General features: G+C 50.2%; 1 protein-coding gene across 1 annotated transcript in view; it reads left to right on the forward strand.

Moving 5' to 3' along the window:
• Positions 1-19,234, forward strand: part of PLXNA2 (plexin A2) — a 212,657-nt gene extending 193,423 nt beyond the window's left edge. Inside the window, exons 23-32 of the mRNA XM_004424854.2 lie at positions 1,035-1,101; positions 1,294-1,440; positions 2,101-2,260; positions 2,647-2,750; positions 7,031-7,130; positions 8,093-8,283; positions 9,682-9,851; positions 12,339-12,551; positions 13,242-13,392; positions 14,142-19,234. Coding sequence (XP_004424911.2) covers positions 1,035-1,101; positions 1,294-1,440; positions 2,101-2,260; positions 2,647-2,750; positions 7,031-7,130; positions 8,093-8,283; positions 9,682-9,851; positions 12,339-12,551; positions 13,242-13,392; positions 14,142-14,237 — 1,399 coding nt within the window. The 3' untranslated portion in view covers positions 14,238-19,234. The remainder of the gene's footprint in view (positions 1-1,034; positions 1,102-1,293; positions 1,441-2,100; positions 2,261-2,646; positions 2,751-7,030; positions 7,131-8,092; positions 8,284-9,681; positions 9,852-12,338; positions 12,552-13,241; positions 13,393-14,141) is intronic.
• Positions 19,235-20,695: the final 1,461 nt, after the last annotated feature.

The raw sequence follows: 20,695 nt of genomic DNA on the forward strand, positions 1-20,695 counted from the left end.
GCATTAGAAACTCTCATTAAGAACTGTTGTATTTAAATTAGAGCTAATCTCAGGCACAATGCAGGGAGAGGATGCTGGGAGGGGCCAGGGGAGAAAGCTACAATTTCTTCTGCCATTGTCACTCTCTCCCAGACCCAGATTGCTGAGCCGCCCTGGCAAATGCCTGGGATTTACTGCAACCAGAGGATATAATTTGCACCACGTGCAGGGAGTTAAAACACCCCTCCGGCATCCCCATCACTGAGGGTCTGTCACAGCCGCTTTGTTCCTTCCCAAGTCCCCAGATCTGCGGCCCAGGATGGGGGTGGGGGAGGGGCGGTGCTTGCAGGAGCAGATACCTGTCAGCTAAACACTTCCCCACACTGCTCTCTACCTGAGGAGCTGGGATCCACGACCCCATGTGACCACAGTGATGACAGCTATGGGTACCAGGCGCTATTCCTAGCACTTTACATATATTAACTCATTCAACCCTGACAACTCTGTGGGATAAATATTATTATTATTATTGTTGTCCCCACCTAGAGATGGGGAAACTTAACCCAGAGAGGTGAAACAGCTTGCCCAAGCTCACACAGCCGGTACATGGCAGAGCCAGGATTTGAACCCAGGCAGTCCGACTGTGAGTGTTTGGAGGGGCAGGTACCAAGGACCTTCTGGACGTGGAAAATAGAGTATTCAGGCATGCGAGGAATCTCAGAGGGACAGGGAAACTCTATTTATCACCCTGAAGCCAGGAGGGAGTAGGGAGAAGGGGTCCTTTACAGCCCTGTGGGATGGGTGCTCAACACCTTTACCCACAGACCTGTAGTACTACTCCATTTCCACAGGAGATTCAGGCCCAGAAAGAAGCCTCTGGCCCAAGGTCACACTTCCAGCTACTAGCAGAGTTGGGCTAGGACCTGGGTGTCCTGGCTCCCAGCCCTGTGTTCTTTCGTACCTTGTTCTCTTGGGTCATGGCCCATACAACAAGCCTTGCCCCGCACTGAGACCCCTCTGTAAAGGACTGCCCCTCGTCCCTTCTGCCTCCCCAGGACAGAGTCTGTGGCTGAGAAGATGCTGACCAATTGGTTTGCCTTCCTCCTGCACAAGTTCCTGAAGGTAAGAGTGGGAGTAAGATGGGGGGCTCCTCCTCTGTGCCTGGCCATCAGGGCTGCATGGGGATCCCCTTCAGGAACAGGAACCTACCTGGCCAGGGTGCTCCAAAGCAAAGTGGGCCTAGGAGCAAGGTCAGGAGAGGGAAGGAAGGAGGCTGGTGCCACCACATGCCCCACGCCCTGCCTGTGCCCACAGGAGTGTGCGGGGGAGCCACTCTTCATGCTCTACTGTGCCATCAAGCAGCAGATGGAGAAGGGCCCCATCGACGCCATCACAGGCGAGGCCCGCTACTCCCTGAGCGAGGACAAGCTCATCCGGCAGCAGATCGAGTACAAGACCCTGGTGAGGAGGCTGGAAGCTCAGGGGACAGCGCAAACCTCCTACCTCTGATCCGTACTTTGCCTTCTGAGCACAAAGCCAGTCTGAGGGGTCAATAAAGAGGCTGAGAGACCGGCCTGGGGCAAGTCCAAGGGGCATGCTAAGTGTACCAAGGGCAGGCAGACACTCCTGGGCTCCCCCTCCCCATCTCATTTGGTGGGCCCAAAGAGCTCTCTCTGCCTCAGTTTACCCAAGATAATATTAGGGGGAGAAAAAAGATCACCTACCAATAGGTATGAGGAAATTAGTATTATGGTAAAAAAATGTGAGGCTGTTGATTCCTAATATAGAGGCTTTGGGAAAGTGTGAGGCCACCCCTTGATACACCTGGAACCATCTCTAAACCCCTATGGTGCCTCATTCCAGGATCAGACCCTCCCCTAAGCCATCCAGGAGCTAGACAGTAGAGTCCCGGTTCTTTGAGAAGGAAGGGGTGGGCATAATGACTCACGCTGTCATTTGGCAGACAGCAGGAAGGTGAGAGAAACTGAGGCATGGAGAGGCACCCCTGTTTCTCCTGTAAGGAGGGCGAGCCTTGGAAAGAGAAGATTCAAGGCCTCACTCCCTCTCCCTCAAATTGCTCTTTCAACTCCCATCCTGCTCCCACTCTCTTGCCACCTGTAGATCCTGAACTGTGTTAACCCTGACAATGAGAACAGTCCAGAGATCCCAGTGAAGGTGCTAAACTGTGATACCATCACGCAAGTCAAGGAGAAGATCCTCGATGCTGTCTACAAGAACGTGCCCTATTCCCAGCGGCCGAGGGCTGTTGACATGGACTTGGGTAGGAGGCCTGGCCTTGGAGTGTTGGGGAGGGGGTGGACGAGCAGTTTCCAGGAGGGCATTTGGGCTGTGGAATGGAATGGGAAGATGGGAAGCCCTGCCTGGCATACAGCCCCTCCTGGGGGCGTGACTGGGTCCTGCCCAGGTGAGGGGCCACCTGAAATACTTCTCCCAGGGCACTACCTGCTCAGATGTGGCAGCTCTGGTGAGGCCCACACTTCCCCCAGCTGCCTTGACCTCATGGAGCCCCAGACATCTTAAGCGCTATCATTGCACCAGCTTGAGGGAGCTGGGGTTGCCAGGTCCCTAGAGGAGGCATGACGGGGTGATCCTGGCTCGCAGCCCCCACCCCCTCACACTGCTACCTGTACCACCCCCTCCACCTAGAGTGGCGTCAAGGCCGGATCGCCCGAGTTGTGCTGCAAGACGAGGACATCACCACCAAGATCGAGGGTGACTGGAAGCGGCTCAACACGCTGATGCATTATCAGGTGAGGGCGGGGCCTCTCGGTTTGCTCAGGGGCTTTGCCCTAAGGACCTTTGACCTCCCAGAATGTCTCCTTCCCTCTAAGGTTTGCTCCAAGGCCCTCAAAGGCCTTAAAGGGGTTTTCTTATCTCCTATTTCCTCCTCCTCCCTGAGCCTAAAGCAGTGATTCACGCTACCGATTACAATTACTGAGGGTACTTATCAAAAACGTGAGTGCCTAGTATTCTGTGGTCTCATAAAATAATTTCTTTTTTTTTTAAGTATTTTATTTAGGTCACATTGGCTTATAACATTGTGTAAATTTCAAGTGCACCTTATTATATTTCAGTTTCTGCATAGTGGGGAAGTATCTTGGGGTATGGATGACTGGCCGTGAGTTGATGACTGTTGAAGCTGGGTGATGGGAACGTGGGTTGACTATGCTCTTCTCTACACTTATGATCTTGTTCAAAATTTTCCATAATAAAATGTTGCCAAAAAAAAAAAAAAGAGTGCCCAGACTCACCCTAAGAAACTGACTTAGCTGGTCTGGGGTAAGGCTAGGCATTTCTATCCTATACATCTCTACGCCTGCAGAACAATTGCGTATTGCCAAGTCCTCCACAAGGACAACCACCACAGGCGTCTGCCACTTTCTCTCTGTGGCTTCTTACTAATGCAGCTTACACTTGTCTTGGAGTGTTGAGGGGAATGGGATAGATTCGTCTTCAGGTCTTACATTCTGCCACTTCCTAGCTGCTGTCCTTGGGGAAATTACTTAGGCTCTCTTCCTTCTTCTCTGTAAAGTGAGGTGGATAGTGATCCCTGCCCCATAAAGTTGTGTGGAATAGATTAAATATAGTAGATAAAATGTTTAGCATATTGGCACACACATTGAATGAACAGTCAAAAAAAATCCCAGCAAAAGAGCAGAAGATCCAGGAGGTATCTGCTCCCATCTCCCCTTCCCTCCCACTGTAACCACTCATGGCTGGAGGTCTCCCTAAGATTAAGCACAGGTGGGCTGGTTGGGATTCAGGAAAAATACTAAAATAGAAGCTAGAAATGAGAGACACCGAGGGAAATGAAACCAGCCAGAGGAAGCGCCTCAGGCTGCAAGACCCTGTGGGATTGCCGGATTGGTAACATCCTCACGTCTGTGCCTCACATGGGGAGGGTGCAGCGAGGCTGGCAGGCTGGGCTGGCAAGCACCGAGTTACCATCAACCAGGCCACTGGGGGCCCTGAAGGCCAACAGGAGCTGTCTGGGAGGCTCCCAGAGGAAGCTGGTAGGGGACACTTGGGGACCCCAAAATGCACCTCTCCAGGCTCCATCCCCCCTACTGGCCCACATTCCCTGTGCTGACACTCTGACTGGACCCCCGCCCCAGGTGGAGTGAGTGTGGTGTAGCAGGAAAAGAAGAGGCTTTTTGAGCTGTATTTAAACCCCTGCTTCCCCACTTGCTGGTGGTGTGACTTTAACCTCTCTGAACCTCAGGCTCCTCATCTGTAAAATGGAGATAACAACCCTGACTTATGAAGGTGGTTGGAAGGATTAGAATCAACAGGTGGGGCACCTAGGATGTATACTTACATCCGCTGTAGCTATAATCACTCCTTGTTGATTCCACCCCCACGTCCACTTCACACAGTGTTAATGCATCCTGTAGCACAGGTGTAATGAACCATTAGAGCTGAAGAAGAAAGTGCGAAAGAGATAGCATTATGGCCCCAAATCCTAAGTTTCTCAAGGGCAGGAGTGGGGCCTTTCTTCTCTGTCTGTGATGCCCTAACGCTTGTTACTGGGCTGTCCGTCCTATGGCTCCCAATCAGAAGAATGGAATATTCTGTTCTTTCAGAGCTCATCAGACAAAGCACTTTAATTCCCTGGTGTCATTTATCATTCATGTATTCATTCATTCCTCAAATATTTACTGAGCTTTACTGCATGCAAGGTACTTTCCACACTCTCGCCCTCAGTGACAGGGGACAACGGGGATTATTCTTCCCTTTGGGAGACAGTGATGATGATGCTCATAATAGCAACACGAATGCCACTTCTTACTGAGTGCTCACTGGGCACCAGGCGGCTCTCAGCCTTTACCTGTCCTCACTCCTTTAATCCCTTCAGCAAACCTGGACACAGTTATTATCCCCATTGACAAATGAGACAACTGAGGCACAGAAGGGTTAAGCAACTTTCCCGAAGCCTGGTAGCTAGTAAGTGGCAGAGCCACGATCAGACCCCGCCAAGCATCTTGACCCAGCTTTGCACCACCTGTTTGTGGAGAGAAAGAAATTCTGAGAACTGAGGACAAGAGAGATTTAGCGATGAAACCTGGAATTGAGTTGAACTGTGGTCATTCGAGTCACGTTGTGAATCTTCCTTTGGGCGACAACAAACCATAAATGATAACCTAATCTGTTCCTCTGGGAGTGAACACCCCTGCTCCTGTCAGGCTTTCAAAGGATCATTTCTAGGCTGTCAATAGCAAGGAGAGTTCCTAAAAGACAGAGGGGAAGAGGTCCCCCTCAGTTCCAGACCTGGTGCTGATGGTGCAAACTGCTGGCTGTCCAGGGAGCTGCCCCAGCTGGGAAGCCATGGAGCATTGGCACCTTCCAGGCATGATGGGGAGTGCAGGGCCCGGCAGCTCTGTACCATCAAGTCAGAGCATTGCCCTATCTTACCTTCCCTTGAGTCAAAGGTCCTTGGAGCCCCTATAGGAGAAAATTTGCATAATCTTAATTAACAAAGAGATGTTAAAAAACTTCCCTGGCTCCCGCAGATTTATGGGGAGGGTGAAATTAAATACCACTACTAAAACCGGCTATCAGGGAATCTCGTTAGCACTAATGTTCATTTATAGTTTGACTTCCCCACATTTAATTCTTTTTTGGTGGGAGAGAGGGACTGACAATTTAAGACCCAGAAAGATGGTTTTATGACTGGTACAGCTATAAATCAAACTTATAAAGTTCATAAAAATTGTTAAAATAAAAAATGGTTTAATAGGAATGTTTTATGGCCCATAACATTATTATAGCTGTTTTATTCCCTCTGCGTTAGGGGTTTAATTGGATCTCCACAATTCTGGGGATTCTCCGTTTTTATTGGATGGAGGGTAATGTTAAATCAAAATGGCCCCAAATGTCTTCAATATGGCTCCTCATTTCTCAGCCCTTTCCCTCCAGGCTGAGTGCTGGGTACCCTCACAGAGAACGGGGCAAGACACCATCTTTCCCTCTGACTCCCCAAGAGCAACTGCCTTGTTGGTGAAACTCAAGGTGGCCCAGGCATTATAGGACCCAGGCCAGAAAGAAATCAGAGCCAACAGGGAAAATGGGCTTCAGACTAGTGTGACTTGAAATAAAACCTCAAATTAGGATATCATGAGGAGAACATGTGCTCTGGGGCCTAATAGACCTGGCTACAAATATTGGCTCTTCCCTGTATTAATTATATGACTTGAGGATGTTGCTTAGCTTCTTGATGCTTCAATGTCCTCATCTGTAAAATGGGAATAATTGTATGTAACTCACAAGGTTGTAGGGAGGCTGGGTCTAGCCCAGCACTGTCCAATAGAAATGTAATGCAAGCCACAGGTATAGTTTTAAAATTTTTACTAGCCATATTTAAAAAGTAAAAATAAACTGATGAAATTAGTGTTAAGAACATTTTTTTTAACCCAATTGATCTAAAATAGTTGTCATTTCAACATGTAATCAATATAAAAATTAATAATGTGGGGGCCAGCCCAGTAGCGTGGTGGTTAAGTTTGCGCACTCCACTTCAGCAGTCTGGGATTCACAGGTGAGAATCCCAGGCGCAAACCTACACACCGCTCCTTAAGCCATGCTGTGGCGGCTGTTCCATATACAAAAAATAGAGGATTATGGGCACAAATGTTAGCTCAGGGCCAATCTTCCTCAGCAAAAAGAGGAAGATTGGCAAAGAATATTAGCTCAGGGCTAATCTTCCTCAACAACAACAAAATTATTAATGAGCTAGTTTGTTTTATTTTTATTCATCCTAAGTCATTGAAACCAGTGTGTATTGTACATTTATAGTACATCTCAGTTCAGACACCTACCGTGCATCTCAGTTTGGACTCACCAAATTTCAAGTGCTCAATAGCCACAGGTGGTGAGTAGCTACCAGTCTGGACAGCAGGAATTGTTACTTCTAGTATTCCTGAACTCCTCGTGCTCTACCCCACACCTATTCTGTAACCTTCTAGAAACACTTGACTATTCAATTTCCCAAGACACTGACATTCACCCACACTATCTTTTACACCCTTCTCAGGTGTCAGACAGATCGGTGGTGGCTCTGGTCCCCAAACAGACTTCCTCCTACAACATCCCTGCCTCTGCCAGCATCTCCCGGACATCCATCAGCAGATACGGTGAGGACCAAGAAGGCAGTCTGGGCCACTCAGAGGGGAGTCTTCTGTGACCTACCAGGGACCCCTCACCATGCCTTCTGATAGCAGGAAGCCCTTGCTGCTGCCAGCCTCCAGTCAAAAGCCTTTGCTCATTTGTTTGCCTTCCTCCCTCGTCCAGTCATTCCCAGAGCAGCCCATCTCCTCAGAGCTGTGGGCGCAGGTGGCACCATGTGCTCTTCCTTTGATAGCCCTGGGGAAGAAGTTTGAGGGGCCCAGAACCAGGGAGGCACTGGAGGGGAGGTTCATATATCGCAGTCCCAGTTTATGCCTATTGTCCTGGCTGCATTATTAATAGTGACCCCCTTTTACCCTCAAAAATTGGGACACTTCCCAATTCGAGCAATAAATTGGCCATCATAGCCCATCCACCCCAGAGGAGTGCTGAGCCCCCAGTGCCCTCTGGGCAATGAGGTTCAGTACTTCACTCTCTCTTACTCCATTTTCTCTGGTTTTGTGTATGCACTGAGGCTTTGGGCCGTCCAGCTAAAGGATACCTCAGGAGTGTGGCCAGAAGCTCCAAAAAGGCCTTGGCAATTCCATATTCTAGGCCCCAAGTAAGAAGGGACCCATTAATTCCTAAGAGTTACTCACAGCTCCTTAGTATCCAGATTTTTATCAAAGCCCCTATGAAAATATCTGGTTGACATTTTACCTATTGATTATTCTTTGCTGGAAGCATCAGAGGAGGGCGGACTCCCAAATTCCCAAGGGTCTCTCCAGCTCAAAGAATTTCTAACTCCTCTTTTTATAAAAAGGTTTCAGGCTGTCCTCATGCTAACCAAGGATCCCTGAAATGACCCACCAAATATGAAGTCCCAGGGTCCCCTTCTAATTGAAAGCGGGGCAGGGATTCTAGAAGGATTCTACAAGCAAAGATGATGAAATCAGTTGCTTACAGGCCTCCACTGCCCCCTTCTCCTCAGACTCCTCCTTCAGGTACACAGGCAGTCCTGACAGCCTGCGGTCCCGGGCTCCCATGATCACCCCAGACCTGGAGAGTGGGGTCAAGGTGTGGCATCTGGTGAAGAACCATGACCATGGGGACCAGAAGGAGGGTGACCGGGGCAGCAAGATGGTGTCTGAGATCTACCTGACCCGGCTGCTGGCCACCAAGGTAACCTCTGCTCTGCCCAGCCCAGGGAGGGTCCATCCTGCCCCCTACAGCACAGGGAGGAGGTCACAGAATCTGTCTGTCAAAGGGGGCCCATTCAGACAAGTAGGTCCAGGTCCTGGGGCGGGCTTTTCAGGGGATCAGGCCACTGCTGTTCTCTACCCTTTGGCAAAAATCATAACGGTATCATTGCTTCTGGCCCACTCCTCAAGACCACCATTACTCTTCAGAGGAGTGGCTCTCTCACCTCCGGGCCCCTTACCCCTCAGGAAGATATTGGAGTTTTCTTATTGCTGTTAGCTGGACAGATATGGCAGCCTCCACCATCATTGCCTTTTCTACCCACTTTCTGGCCACAATGGGAGGGAAAGCACCAAGACCTGGTCCTGCCAATAATCCAAGAGAAGGCGCGCTCTTCCCATCCCAACCCATCCACGCCCACTGCTGAAGGAAGTGCAGCAGCGGCAGTGCTGGAAGCTGTGATCTAAAGCTGTCTTCCAGCTTCCCTAGCAGAGAACAAATATGTCTATAAGTATGGCGATCACACGGCCCATATTTTTGCCAGGCCAGGCCAGATTTCAAATACTCTCCCCGACTGACCCCACAAAAGTGCCGCTGAAATTCTAATACAGTGGCATCCAGATTACAGCTCTCAGACTTGCTCCCAGAAATGGCACAGAAAAACACCATCAGACCACGCATCTCAAATTTTGCTTTGCCTAATATGCTAATAAGAGACCAACAAAGAGAAACCAGAAAAGGTTAGAGATATTCCTTCCCTTCAGAGGTGTTCCTTGAACCTATAAAATGTGAGACCCTGAGCCAACCTTGTCCCTGCCCCTGAGACCCTCCAAGGCCCTGTGGGTCAGGACTGTGCCGGGGTGTTCTTGGATCTGGACCTTTCACCTGCACCCCCACTCCAGACATTATTTATCCCAGGCCACCAATATCGTAAGCCTCTTAACACCTTCTTATCAGACCTCCATGGTCCTGCCAGGAGGCTCCCAGTCCCCTAGCTTGTTCTTCAGACACCCCCTCGTACCAGCCTGTCCCCTCCACTCCCGGTGAGAAGCCTGGACTCCGAGCCCTCGTTGTCTTCCTATCAAACACCCTGCACCCACATCCGCCTGGCATGGACAAAGCATAAATGCAGCATGTGGCTGCAGGTTGGAGGAGAGATTCTTCCCAGGAATCTGCAGCCTGTTCAGCACCCCCACCTCACACCCCATCAGTCCCCTCACCACCCCCACCACACTGTCTGCACAGCCTGGCATCGCAGAGAAATTTCCAAGGCAGGATCCGTCCAAGGCACCATCTGGTCTGCCCGTCTGCTGCCTGCCGGCCCACCTCCCCCCGCCTCCCCCACCCTCCACCTCATACTCTCCCGCCGCCCCCCACCAGGGCACCCTGCAGAAGTTCGTGGACGACTTGTTTGAGACCTTGTTCAGCACTGTGCACCGGGGCAGCGCTCTCCCCCTGGCCATCAAGTACATGTTTGATTTCCTGGATGAGCAGGCAGACAGACACAGCATCCACGACACAGATGTGCGGCACACCTGGAAAAGCAACTGGTAACCCCTCGGGGAGCCCAGGGGGAGCTGTAGCCTAGAGAGGCCGCAAGCTGTGGGGGTGGGGACCAGCAGGGACCAGGGAGATGGGCAGCGTGTTCTCTGCTATGGCTGGGCAATCTGAGGCTCCTAGGACAAATAGCGCACATGTGCTCTGCAGACCCAACATGGTCCCCAGGTGCGGGCGCCAAGTGGGGCCTGCCTGGCTTAGGGCCCGGCACCAGGATGCGTGCTTGAGCTCTGCACTTTTGGGTTGAGACCCTTCCCCCAAGAAGCGTCTCCTCCCTAACTCTGAGGCCTCTGGTTCTCAGGAAAGGGAGCTGGGGGAACCCACACAAAGAGCCACGTTTGAGACCTAGCAGCAGAGCTTCAAAGCCAGGCAGTGTCGGCATTCTGAGCAGAGCGGAATCGAAGATACTTCCTGAGACAGGCGAAGCCCTGAGTTAAACTTTGTCCCCTGGGGAAGTTGGCCACTGCTGGGGAGAGAGCTCGCACCTGCTGTAGACTCTAGCCCACTGTCATTGCAAACTTGATCCCTTTAGGCCAAGTTATTCCCGGGCGCCATGGCTCTCAGGAAGCCAGGCAGGATGTCCTGCAGGCATGACTTTCCTAAGGGAACCACCACAGCCAGACCCAGCAGTGGGAGAAGCCGCTCCCACAGGCCCCTGGCATAAGACTTTTCTCTCCTGGGTTTTGAACCTGGCCCACAGACCAAGCTAAGGGCTGGGTTCCAGGTCAGACAGGGCCCGACCAAGAGCTGGAATCAAAACCCTTCCTTCAGTAAAGAGCACACTGAGGGGAGAGAGGAGGTCCAGGCATTTGGGCTGGGCAGGCAGCCCACACAGCTGTCTGGAATCAGCGATCTCCTCAGAAAACAGAGCCGACACAGATGGGCCCCGTCTGTTATTTAGGAATCAAAAGTCCTAGCAACCAGCAAACACTTTGGAAAAACTCAACCCCAACCCCAAATATTCCTTCCTCCTCCGGGGTGTAGTGGTTGCCGAGGCCTCTGAGTCTGCAGCTTTGATCACAGTGGAGTGAAATGGAGAGACTCTGGGGGTCGTGGGGCAAGGAGCCCACAGCGCACTTCACCGGGGCAGCCCTTTTACCTGCCTTCCCAGGGCAGGGCCATGGCTGTCTCCTTTGCTTTGGAGGATTCCCCAGCCCAGCACTGGAAGTGGCCAATTTCAGGGAAATCAAGAGAAAGTTCTAGATGATCCCTGCCCTGTGCCATCTGTTACTGGCCAGACCCAAGTCATAGAAATGCCCTACCCTGGAGTTGTGGTGGGGAAAGTCCCCATATCTAGACCTCAAATAGCTAATGTCCCAGGAGAGAATATTAGAAGCTCCCCAGAGCTGCCCAAGGAAGGGGAGGGTGGAAGAGATGAGTCACCTCTCAGCCGAGGCAGCACCTCCCGGGTTACAGGAAAGTGAGTGATCCTGCTGTACCTTGCAAGATAAGCAGAAATCATAATGCAGGCACTGGAGTGGGTAATGCTGATCTTTCCCAAGACGTGGCATGAATGAGAGCTTTGGGAAAGTTTGGGGCCCTTGAGAGTCAAGAGAAGATGAAGAAGGGGAGAAGAGGGGGAGGCTGGATTGCTGGAACGTTATCCCCAGCCAGAAGGACAAACACTCCACAGAGGAGCCCAAAGAGTTAAGGCCCTGCAGGCAGCTGGTGGAGAAGGCAGAGTTGGAAAAGGCGGCAGCAACAGCAGCTGTTCTGGTTTTGAAGGGGAGTAAATGGGCTTATCCTCCTTATGGCCTAAGGAGCAGAGAAAACGCATTCTCCTCCGATTATAAATTCCCGGGTTGCAGAAGGGACTCTCCTGACGACTGATCAGTTTCTCTTGGGGTGGGAAAAACTCTGAGCCCCAGTGAGTCATTCCCAGCCTGCCAACAACCACCTCCTCTCCTCCCTCTGCCTCTGCCCAGATCCGAGAAGGCCCTGGGGAGAGTCGTGAAAGACCTGCCCCCAGGGGAGCCTGTTCCTCAGCCCAGCCAGGACTGGCCAGCCCTGGGAAAGGCTCCCGGCAGCAGGGCTGGGCGGGGAGCACAGGTGGCGCCCTTTGTGCCCGCTCTGAGGCAATGCCTGGGGCTGCCCTCGGCATCCTTCCGGACAATGGCCACGGGCATGGTGCAGGGACTCTAGGAGCCTGGTGGCTTTGTTTGAAGCTTGAAAAATTGTGCAGTCCTCCATGCTTGGGCTTCCCAAGGGGCACAGAGGCCTTTGGAAAAGACCGCTGGGAGGGAACAGAACCCACCACACCCACCCCTCAGTTGTTGGAGAGCAGGGTCAGGCCCCCTTGGGGTACAATGGTCCCTCTCCTTTTCTCCCAGTGTCAGGAACAGCTTAGGCTGAATTAGAGCCCTGGCTGGACCAGTTTTCTGTGATTTCATTTGCGTTTGCGGAGAAGGGGAGGAATAGTAGGGACAGCATCAGGGGCATGGAGGTGCAGCCCTCAGGGTCTGCTCTGCCTTCTCCTACAGCCTCCCTCTGCGCTTCTGGGTGAACGTGATCAAGAACCCACAGTTTGTATTTGACATCCACAAGGGCAGCATCACAGACGCCTGCCTCTCCGTGGTGGCCCAGACCTTCATGGACTCTTGCTCAACGTCAGAGCACCGGCTGGGCAAGGACTCCCCCTCAAACAAGCTTCTCTATGCCAAGGACATCCCCAGCTACAAGAGCTGGGTGGAGAGGTCAGTAGCACCCTCCGGACAGGCCCATGCCCCTTCTGCCTGCTTCATCCCCGCCTGTGGGTTTCACTGACCGCGGACTCAAAACCGCATGTGTGGTACCTTCAGGACCTCATGCTCCCCTCCTTCCTTGTCCAAACTTCCTTCCTAGGGGAGGAAGGGCAGCTTTGTACCCTTGGAAGTCAGATCATTGTCATTCTAATTACCCTTGACTGAGCACATGCTAAGCACTCAGCACTGGCATAAAGATTTCATATATATCATCTCATTAAAACATCCAACAGAGTTGTGAATTATCCCCATTTTATGTGTTATCATCCCCATTTTACTGATGAGGAAACTGAAGCACAGAGAGGCTAAGTAACTTGCCCAAGGTCACACAGGTAGCAGGCAACAGAGCTGGGATTTGAATACAAGGAGTCTGGGCGTTTTAACCACCCTAGAGGGCACTGCAGCTGGGAGCTCTAAGCTAGATGGAATCTCCTGAAGAAACTCTGGCCTTAGGGAACACCAGTCTCCAGGCCCTAACGTCAGCTTGAGGCAGGAGGCCAGAGGAAGCCACATCAGAAGAGAAATAGGGAGGCAGGAGCACTTGGGGACCCCCTGTGCTCTCGAGGGGCCTGGGACCAGGGTAGGCGTAGGCAAATGTTTGCTGAGTCCCCATCAAGGAGCCTGTCCTCCTCTCTCCGGCAGATACTACGCAGACATCGCCAAGCTCCCCGCCATCAGTGACCAGGACATGAACGCCTACCTCGCTGAGCAGTCCCGCCTGCACGCCGTGGAGTTCAACATGCTGAGTGCCCTCAGTGAGATCTACTCCTACGTCAGCAAGTATAGCGAAGAGGTAAGACAGGGCCCTAGAAGAGACAGAAACCAACACGCGGCGAGCAAGGCGGTTAAACAGAACGCCTGGCTCAGTCCTCAGAGAACAGCAATAGAGGGGAATCTGGAAAACATTCATGGAGCCAAAAACTCACGAGCTCAAAAATCCTCACCGTTCCTTTAGAAGGCAGCCTACCCTCTCCTGATTCATTGAACTCTTTCTTATACATTTCATTGTCTTTCGCTCGTTGTTAATGCAATAAATAACACTTTTAATGATGTAATTGTTTTTCAATTCCAAGTGTTGTGCGATTAATTTCATTCTTTCCTGACAATGAATCAGACTGTTCTTTGCACTTGGGCAGATCCTGTCAGTTACATTTCTGATAGACAGGTGGACCTTAACATGAATAGGGGTTGAACAGGACAGCTTCAGAGAAGTCACAAGTCGTGCGTTAGCACTGGACCTGAAAATAGTATTAGTGATAATAATAATAGTAGCTAACACTTACCTAGCACTTCCCATATGCCAAATATTGTTATAAATACTTTAGATAGATACATACATATATACACACATATACATACATATATACATACACACATACATATATATTACATATGCATACATATATATTCAATAATTATTTACATTATTTCAAGTTATGTTCATTAGGGTGGAATGGAAAGGTAGAAGGATGAAGGATTTGGAAAATGGCATCTTCTATACTGAGTCCTGAAGTCTTCCCCACCTTTGTTTGTGTTCCTCAGCTCATTAGGGCGCTAGAGCAGGACGAGCAGGCCCGGCGACAGCGGCTGGCATACAAGGTGGAACAGCTCATAAACGCCATGTCCATTGAGAGCTGAGAGATGGAGCCTCACGTTCCTGGGCAGAGGAACCCATGAGAGCTGTCACACTGGGAGTCTCAGAAGGAAGGACAAGGGAAGGGGATCAGCCCCCAGAGCTTGCTATCCCCTGAGACTGCATCCTGGGGAGAGGGGAGGGCCCCTCTCCCCACGCCAGACAAGTTTTGTCACAGCCAGCTCCTGCAGGGAGAGACCATGGGCGTCATCCATCCACATCGAGAATGAGAGAGAAGCAGGCGCAGAGAAGGTGGTTCTTCAAGCTGAGAGGCGCGAGCTGGGCCAGCTCTGCCTCTGTGACTGCTGCTTTGCATGAAAACTCATTTGATGTATATTGGGGAAATAATGAGAACTTTATTTAATTTTTTTTAAGAAAAAGGAAAACCAGAAATAAAACAAAAAGCTTCCCTGTTAATCCCGTCCAACTTTTGTTGAATTCTGATTTCTGTCCCCCTTCCTTCTTTCTCTCCCCATCCCTCCTTCCTCCTGTAACACCTATTTCCAAATGCCAGAAAAAGCCTACAAAGAGATGCTGAGAGAAACTGGAGGGAAAAGGCTTGTTTCCTGTCCCTTGAAATTAAAAAAAAAAAAAGAAAATGAGGAGAAGAAGAATGAGCACAAGTTCACCAAACACTTCACAAAAATAGAGGCCAGTAAAACCTGGAATTATCCCAGCAGCAGGAAGAACATGGAAACTGCAGAACTTTGCACAAATTGCAAAGCCACCAAGTGGCTCAGCCTGGCTGACTGGCAATCGAGCTTTACATACCACACCCCTGTATATTCTCATCTCTTGAGAGGAGATATGTGTCTATAGAGTACCAATGCTTTTTGCTACGTTTTTTTTGTTTTGTTTTGTTTTATTTAATCCCAAACCTCAATGAATGAGAAGCTGATCTTTGGTACTTGTCCTTTTGGTTTCCCCAAAGTTACTCCCAGAAGTGGGGAGAGGGAGGCCTCTCCCAGACCGGACTCCTGGCCTCCCTGAGGACATTGGGCAGCTCTGCCTTACGTCAATCACTGTCATAGACCAGGCACCTGGGGAAAGGGCCTGGAGGTGTGTGTCCCAGGCCTCTGGGAGGTTCCATTTGGGAGCTGATTTGGGGACTGGGTGTTTGGCTGTGGATTCCACTCCGATCTGCCAGTGGTTTCTTACAATTAAAGAGAAAACAAAAATCAAACACTGTTTACAGCAAGCAATACTTGAAGAAGATAGGTTAAAGACACTGCAGTATTTATTGATATGCTTTCTCTCTTTCATTCTCTTGGGCCTGGAGAGGGGAGACAACCCTTCGCCAGGTGTGGAAGCTCCTGATCTGTCTGAGCACTTGCCTCGTCGATGTGACTGGCATCCCTATGTTGCTGTTTTCGTCTGCCTCTCTTTCTGCCTCCCATGTCCTTATGAGTTTGAAGGACAAGTGGTGGCTATTCACTGGGTTCTTTTCCTTCTCTCTCTCTCCTGCTGACACCTAAAAGCATGGATGACCAACTCTCCTGAGTGTAGTTTCCAAACAGAGAGACCAAAGCTCCACGCCCTGGTCCTGAGGCCCCATGGAAGCCACTGGGAGTTATCCAGCAGAAGGCGGCTCTGTTGGCACAGGACCTTGGTGACCGGGACAGCCATCAGAGTTTTCAGGCCTCCCACACTGGCAAGGATCCAAGCAGCCAGCTCCAACTTCTCTGCAAGCAGCACAGGAGTGAGGAGGAAGAAGGACAAGAGAAAGGCGAAGGGAGGAGGCAGGAGAGGACCAACCTCCCCTTCCCACCTTCTACTTGACAAGCGGCTGCAGTGCTGGGAAACTGGACCAGCCGTTCCCGGAGAGACCAGACCAGGGCCATTTCCTCTATAATTAACTCTGGGCCCCAGTTTCTCTGTGCCCTGATTTACCTCCAAGCCATTCCAATTTCCAAAGGCTCTGCTGACCACATTGGATTCCCAGGAAAGGGCTGGGGGAAGGGGAGCTCTGAGGGCTGGCTTCCATCCCTGGCGTGTGGCTTTGGGTCGCTGTGCTAACCATACAGCAGACATTGCCTGGTCTCTTCAGCTCCAGTTTCTTGCCTGAATGCAGCTGACAAATGGGAAGAGAAAAGCATTCAGCAAAATACTCAGGAAACTCGCTGTTTTCATTAGAATTCACAACCACCCATGCCAAGGCCACTTTCTTCTGATAATCCACTTCTGTTAAAGTTTCTCTGGGCCCTACTAATAGCCTGAAAGAAATACTAATGACTGGCCTTCTACACTAAGCCAAAGCGTCTGCTCTTCATAGCACCCAAAGCTTATCAGCTCAGAGCCCGTGGTTTACGGAGAGGAAAGGAGAGGAGATACTGGCAAGAGGAATGTGAGCAGGGGACTTTGTGCCACCCACAAACATTCCAGCCCACCCTCATCTTACTTCTGAGCTCTGAAGGAAGATTTTCTGATTACATTGCTGCTCAGACTGGCATCCAGGGCTTTGCTCCACCGAGAAGTAAAAGAAAGTTAGACATCTCAACTGCATCTTAACCAACCCTTACCTCTATGCATCTACCCAGGCATCTCCCAGCACCTACTTTTGGTGACCATTCACTGCCCCTGGGGATGCTTCCTTGAAGGTTTTTGGGGAGTATGGAGAATGATTGGGGGGGTGGCAATTGGAGAGGAGAAGAGTGGAGAGGAGCCAGAGCTGGCATGAGCGGCTTGGCCAAATTTCTCAAGATTCCATGAGATAGTTGGGGAACATGGGCTGGCAAAGGAAGTGGCACATGGGCATCTCTAAGGAAGGATTTAAGACGAAGGAAAACTTGACGAAAGCCAGACTATGAGGGTGAAATGTAGAGCCTTGTCCGCTTTCTGGCTTCCCACCTGTCCCTCCTCCACCAACTCTTGGCTTTAGGGTGGCAAGAACCAATGGAGTCCACGCCCTGTGGACTGGGGAGGAGAGGGAGTTGATTGGCCTCTCTCCTCACTATTATCCAGTTTGAAGATCTTTTGACCTTGTATAAGGAATAAGTATTAAAGTCAGCCCCTCCTCCACGTGAAGCCATCCATCTTGGAGGGAGGCAAGGAGGGAAGTCTCTCTCAAAAGTCAATCCAGCTTAACTTTGTTTCATTGATCTGCACAAGAGACAGTTCTCTGGAAAAGGAAAAGGACCTCAGAGTGTGCTTGGCAAGACGGAAAGTGCTAATGGACAAGATGGAGATAGACAAGAGGTCCATCCTGGTGGAATAAGTCCCTCCAGCCAGCATGGGTTTGGCAAGCTTCTGTGCTTGCCCTCCTACTTCTCCCCACAGCACATCTCTCAGAACCATTTCTGCACCACCACCGGCAGAGAGCGCCCCCTCCTTGCAGAGTTCAGTCATTAAAAGCATGAACTAGCTGCTGACTTCCTCAAGGGAGAGAACTGTTTCCTATGTTCATTCATTCGGGGAACCTTCTTGAGCAGCAACTGTTTGCTAGGCACTGCTCTAGGTGCTGAGAAACACCAAGGAACAAGACCAAGAAGGTCCTGCTTCTGGCAAATTTAATTCTTCAGGCTGCTGGTCCCGCCACCAACTTAGCAGGCATAGTTCTCCTCCCTGACCTGCAGAGGGCATGAGTTTCATGGGGGACTGGAAGAAGGAAGAAGGCCAAGGAACCCAGCTGCCTTACTTTATTCTGGGGACACTCCTCGAGCAGTGAGAGCCTCTCTCCTTTCCACTGCCCCCGTCCCTTCTGGTGGCACTCCCCTGCTGCGTGAGCTCCTGACCTTCCTTCACTTCTACCAAATGAGGACAAGAAATAGCAGTCAAGGCCTCTGGCCCTGCCGAGCTTGAAGCAGAAGCAATGGATGGACGTGCTAGACTAAAAATTGTCTGGACAGAACAAATAGAGAATGTTTGAAAGGCTCTGGCTGATAAATCTCCAGGTGCACCCCGTTGCCATACCTGCCCCCATTAACCTGCAGTCGGTAAAACTGAGCCCACTGTTGCTCTGTGGGAGGCCGTTTTTTCCCAGCCACACTGTGTCATATGTGAGGCTCCTGGGGGCTGGCCATGGAAAGGAAAGAAACGAAACTCGGGGGGCTCTGTGGGTGAGAAAATGCAAAGCAGCCTCATAGACATGGGGCTATGGGAGCAGATCCCATGGGGAGACTTGGGAGATGATGTTGAGACCCTTTGATGCCTCGGCTCAGGAACAAGCTTTGAGAAAATGGCGGCATGCTCTTCATAACTCCAAAGTCTCTCTTCCCTGTCTCTTTTCTTTCTCCTGATTTCCCTAAAGAGTGAAGTTTCAGTACCTGGGGCTCAGTAATGCCCATGAATGAAAGATAAAATTTCACTCTTGGTATTAGGGAGGTCCTGTGAGATGGTCAAGACCACTGCTTGTCAGACAGAGCCTCAGCCCAATAAGCAAACTGGAGATTCTCGGCCTTTCATGGACACCCATGTCTTGTTCTCCTCACCTTAAAGGAGCTCTGCCTTCAGACCGGGCTCTATCCTTTCTGCAGTGCAGCCTGGTCCTCCTGTTGTAGCCTCAAGGAAGATGGGAGGCATCTTCTGGATTTCAGTCTAGGCCCTGACTTTGGCTTTATTTGCTCTCTCTATTGGCATCACGGGTGGAGAGCATAATGGGAAATAGTGCCCCCCAATCAGAGCAGATGTTCTCGAGTGTGTTGGGGAGGAAGAGACAAGCTCTTTATACCACGAGACTAGGGACCTGAGCCCAGCTGCCTCGCCCCCTGACCTCTCCTACTCAAACCCACTCTTCTTGACACACTGGAATCTGTATTATATATATATTTTTAAGAAAATACAATGATAGTTGTCTGGTTTTGTTGTTTTTACAGGTGTTGTGGAATAAAAACTGAAGAAAATTAAGTATTTAAAATGTTCCAATAAAATGGGGTTTTTTTGTTATTCTAATATATTATTGTGTACCTATTGTAAATATGAAACACTCCTATTTTGCAAGCCAAGGACACAATTTGTACTGTTGTTATATATAAATAAAGTTTACTGGATAAAAAAGAATCTTAAATCTTCGAGTAAATCTGGTTGTTCAGCAGCCTATATGCAGAATAACATTTCAGGGGCATATTTAAGAATCAGGGTATTCACAGGAAGATGAACTAAGTTGTTTTGAGGGACTTCTAGAATTCTCTCTGGAGCCAGAGCTTATTAATGTCCAGTCATCATCATCAACACACACGAGCACACGCGCGCGCGTGCGCGCGCACACACACACACATATACATAATCTCTGCTCTGGGTTGTACCAATAGGTGAACACTGCCCCCTAGCCCCAAGACCCCAGAATATAGCTCTTCTCCAACAAGAGGCTGATAGCGTGAAGATGCTTGGGTTGAAGCCCTTTCCCAGGGTGAATTAGGTCTCAGAAGAATAAGGAGTCCACCCCCAGCCCTTTCTGAAAATTACATTCATTCATTTGTACAAAACATTTATTCAGCCTCTGCCGTAGCCTGGTATGTGGTCAGTGCTGGGGCATAAAATAATAAATGAGAAAGGCATGATCCTTGTCCTCATGAACCTTTTAGGGTGGTGAAAAGCATAAGGATTCTGAAAAAGGAATGTCTCAGCACGCCAAGGGAAGGGTTTTTTGTTGTTTTTCTTTTATTTTCAGTTGAGAGATTAAGGATGAATCAAGGGAAAGATGTCAGATAGTGTGTGCTTTTAGGTCCAGCACAGGGAGATGGAGTGGGTGGGCTCTGGCCTAGGAGTAAAGGCCATTGGGCTGACTTGGAGTGCAGACGCAACGAGGTTAGAGGGAGGGAATGGATTGTTTGATCTGAGGATGCCACACTCCCTCCTTTCTTCTGTACTTTTATTTTTCTATTTTTCTTTCTCGTATCCCAAAGCATGTGGGTGACGCTTCCACTCTCAGCTGGTAAAGGGAGTAGATGAGGATAAGTTGAGAACCTGTCCATCAGACATCACTGAGCATGCCGGTAAACTGCTGATCATTCCCTTCATGGTAATGAGGTTGGAATTGTTTTATGGGCCCACAGTCTTGCACCCGACATAAAGAGTAGAGGCTTCTGAAGGATGCGCTACAGCCCTTGCCCTTGGAGAGCCTCCAGTCTGATGGGGGAGCTAGCCCCTGCCTTCAGGGTACCTCCAACCTGATGGGAGACACAGACCCTGCTCTCTAGGTCAGTCTTAAATGGACAGCCAGCACGTGTCAGAATTGGGCCTGGAGTAGAAAAACAAAAGCATGTAAACGAGTGCATATTAATAAATACAGTGTGTGCTAAAGTGGTAGAATTATCGTAGATTCAAAGAGAGAATTCCTGTGAAGATTTTTCAGTCCTAACTTCACAGCCTCTGAGTTTATGGTGTTTGTGCATGCACGCACGCACACACACACACTCCGTTCCCTGAGAGACTGGAGAGATGCAAATGCTGGTCCTGAGGGGGAGAAAAAATGCAAACACAACACCCTGAAGAGCCTGGAGAGGAGCACGTTGCTGTGGCCTGTATG

Source organism: Ceratotherium simum, chromosome 2, assembly GCF_057802395.1.
Source record: "Ceratotherium simum simum isolate JZ-2026a chromosome 2, ASM5780239v1, whole genome shotgun sequence".
Taxonomy (NCBI): Eukaryota; Metazoa; Chordata; class Mammalia; order Perissodactyla; family Rhinocerotidae; genus Ceratotherium; species Ceratotherium simum.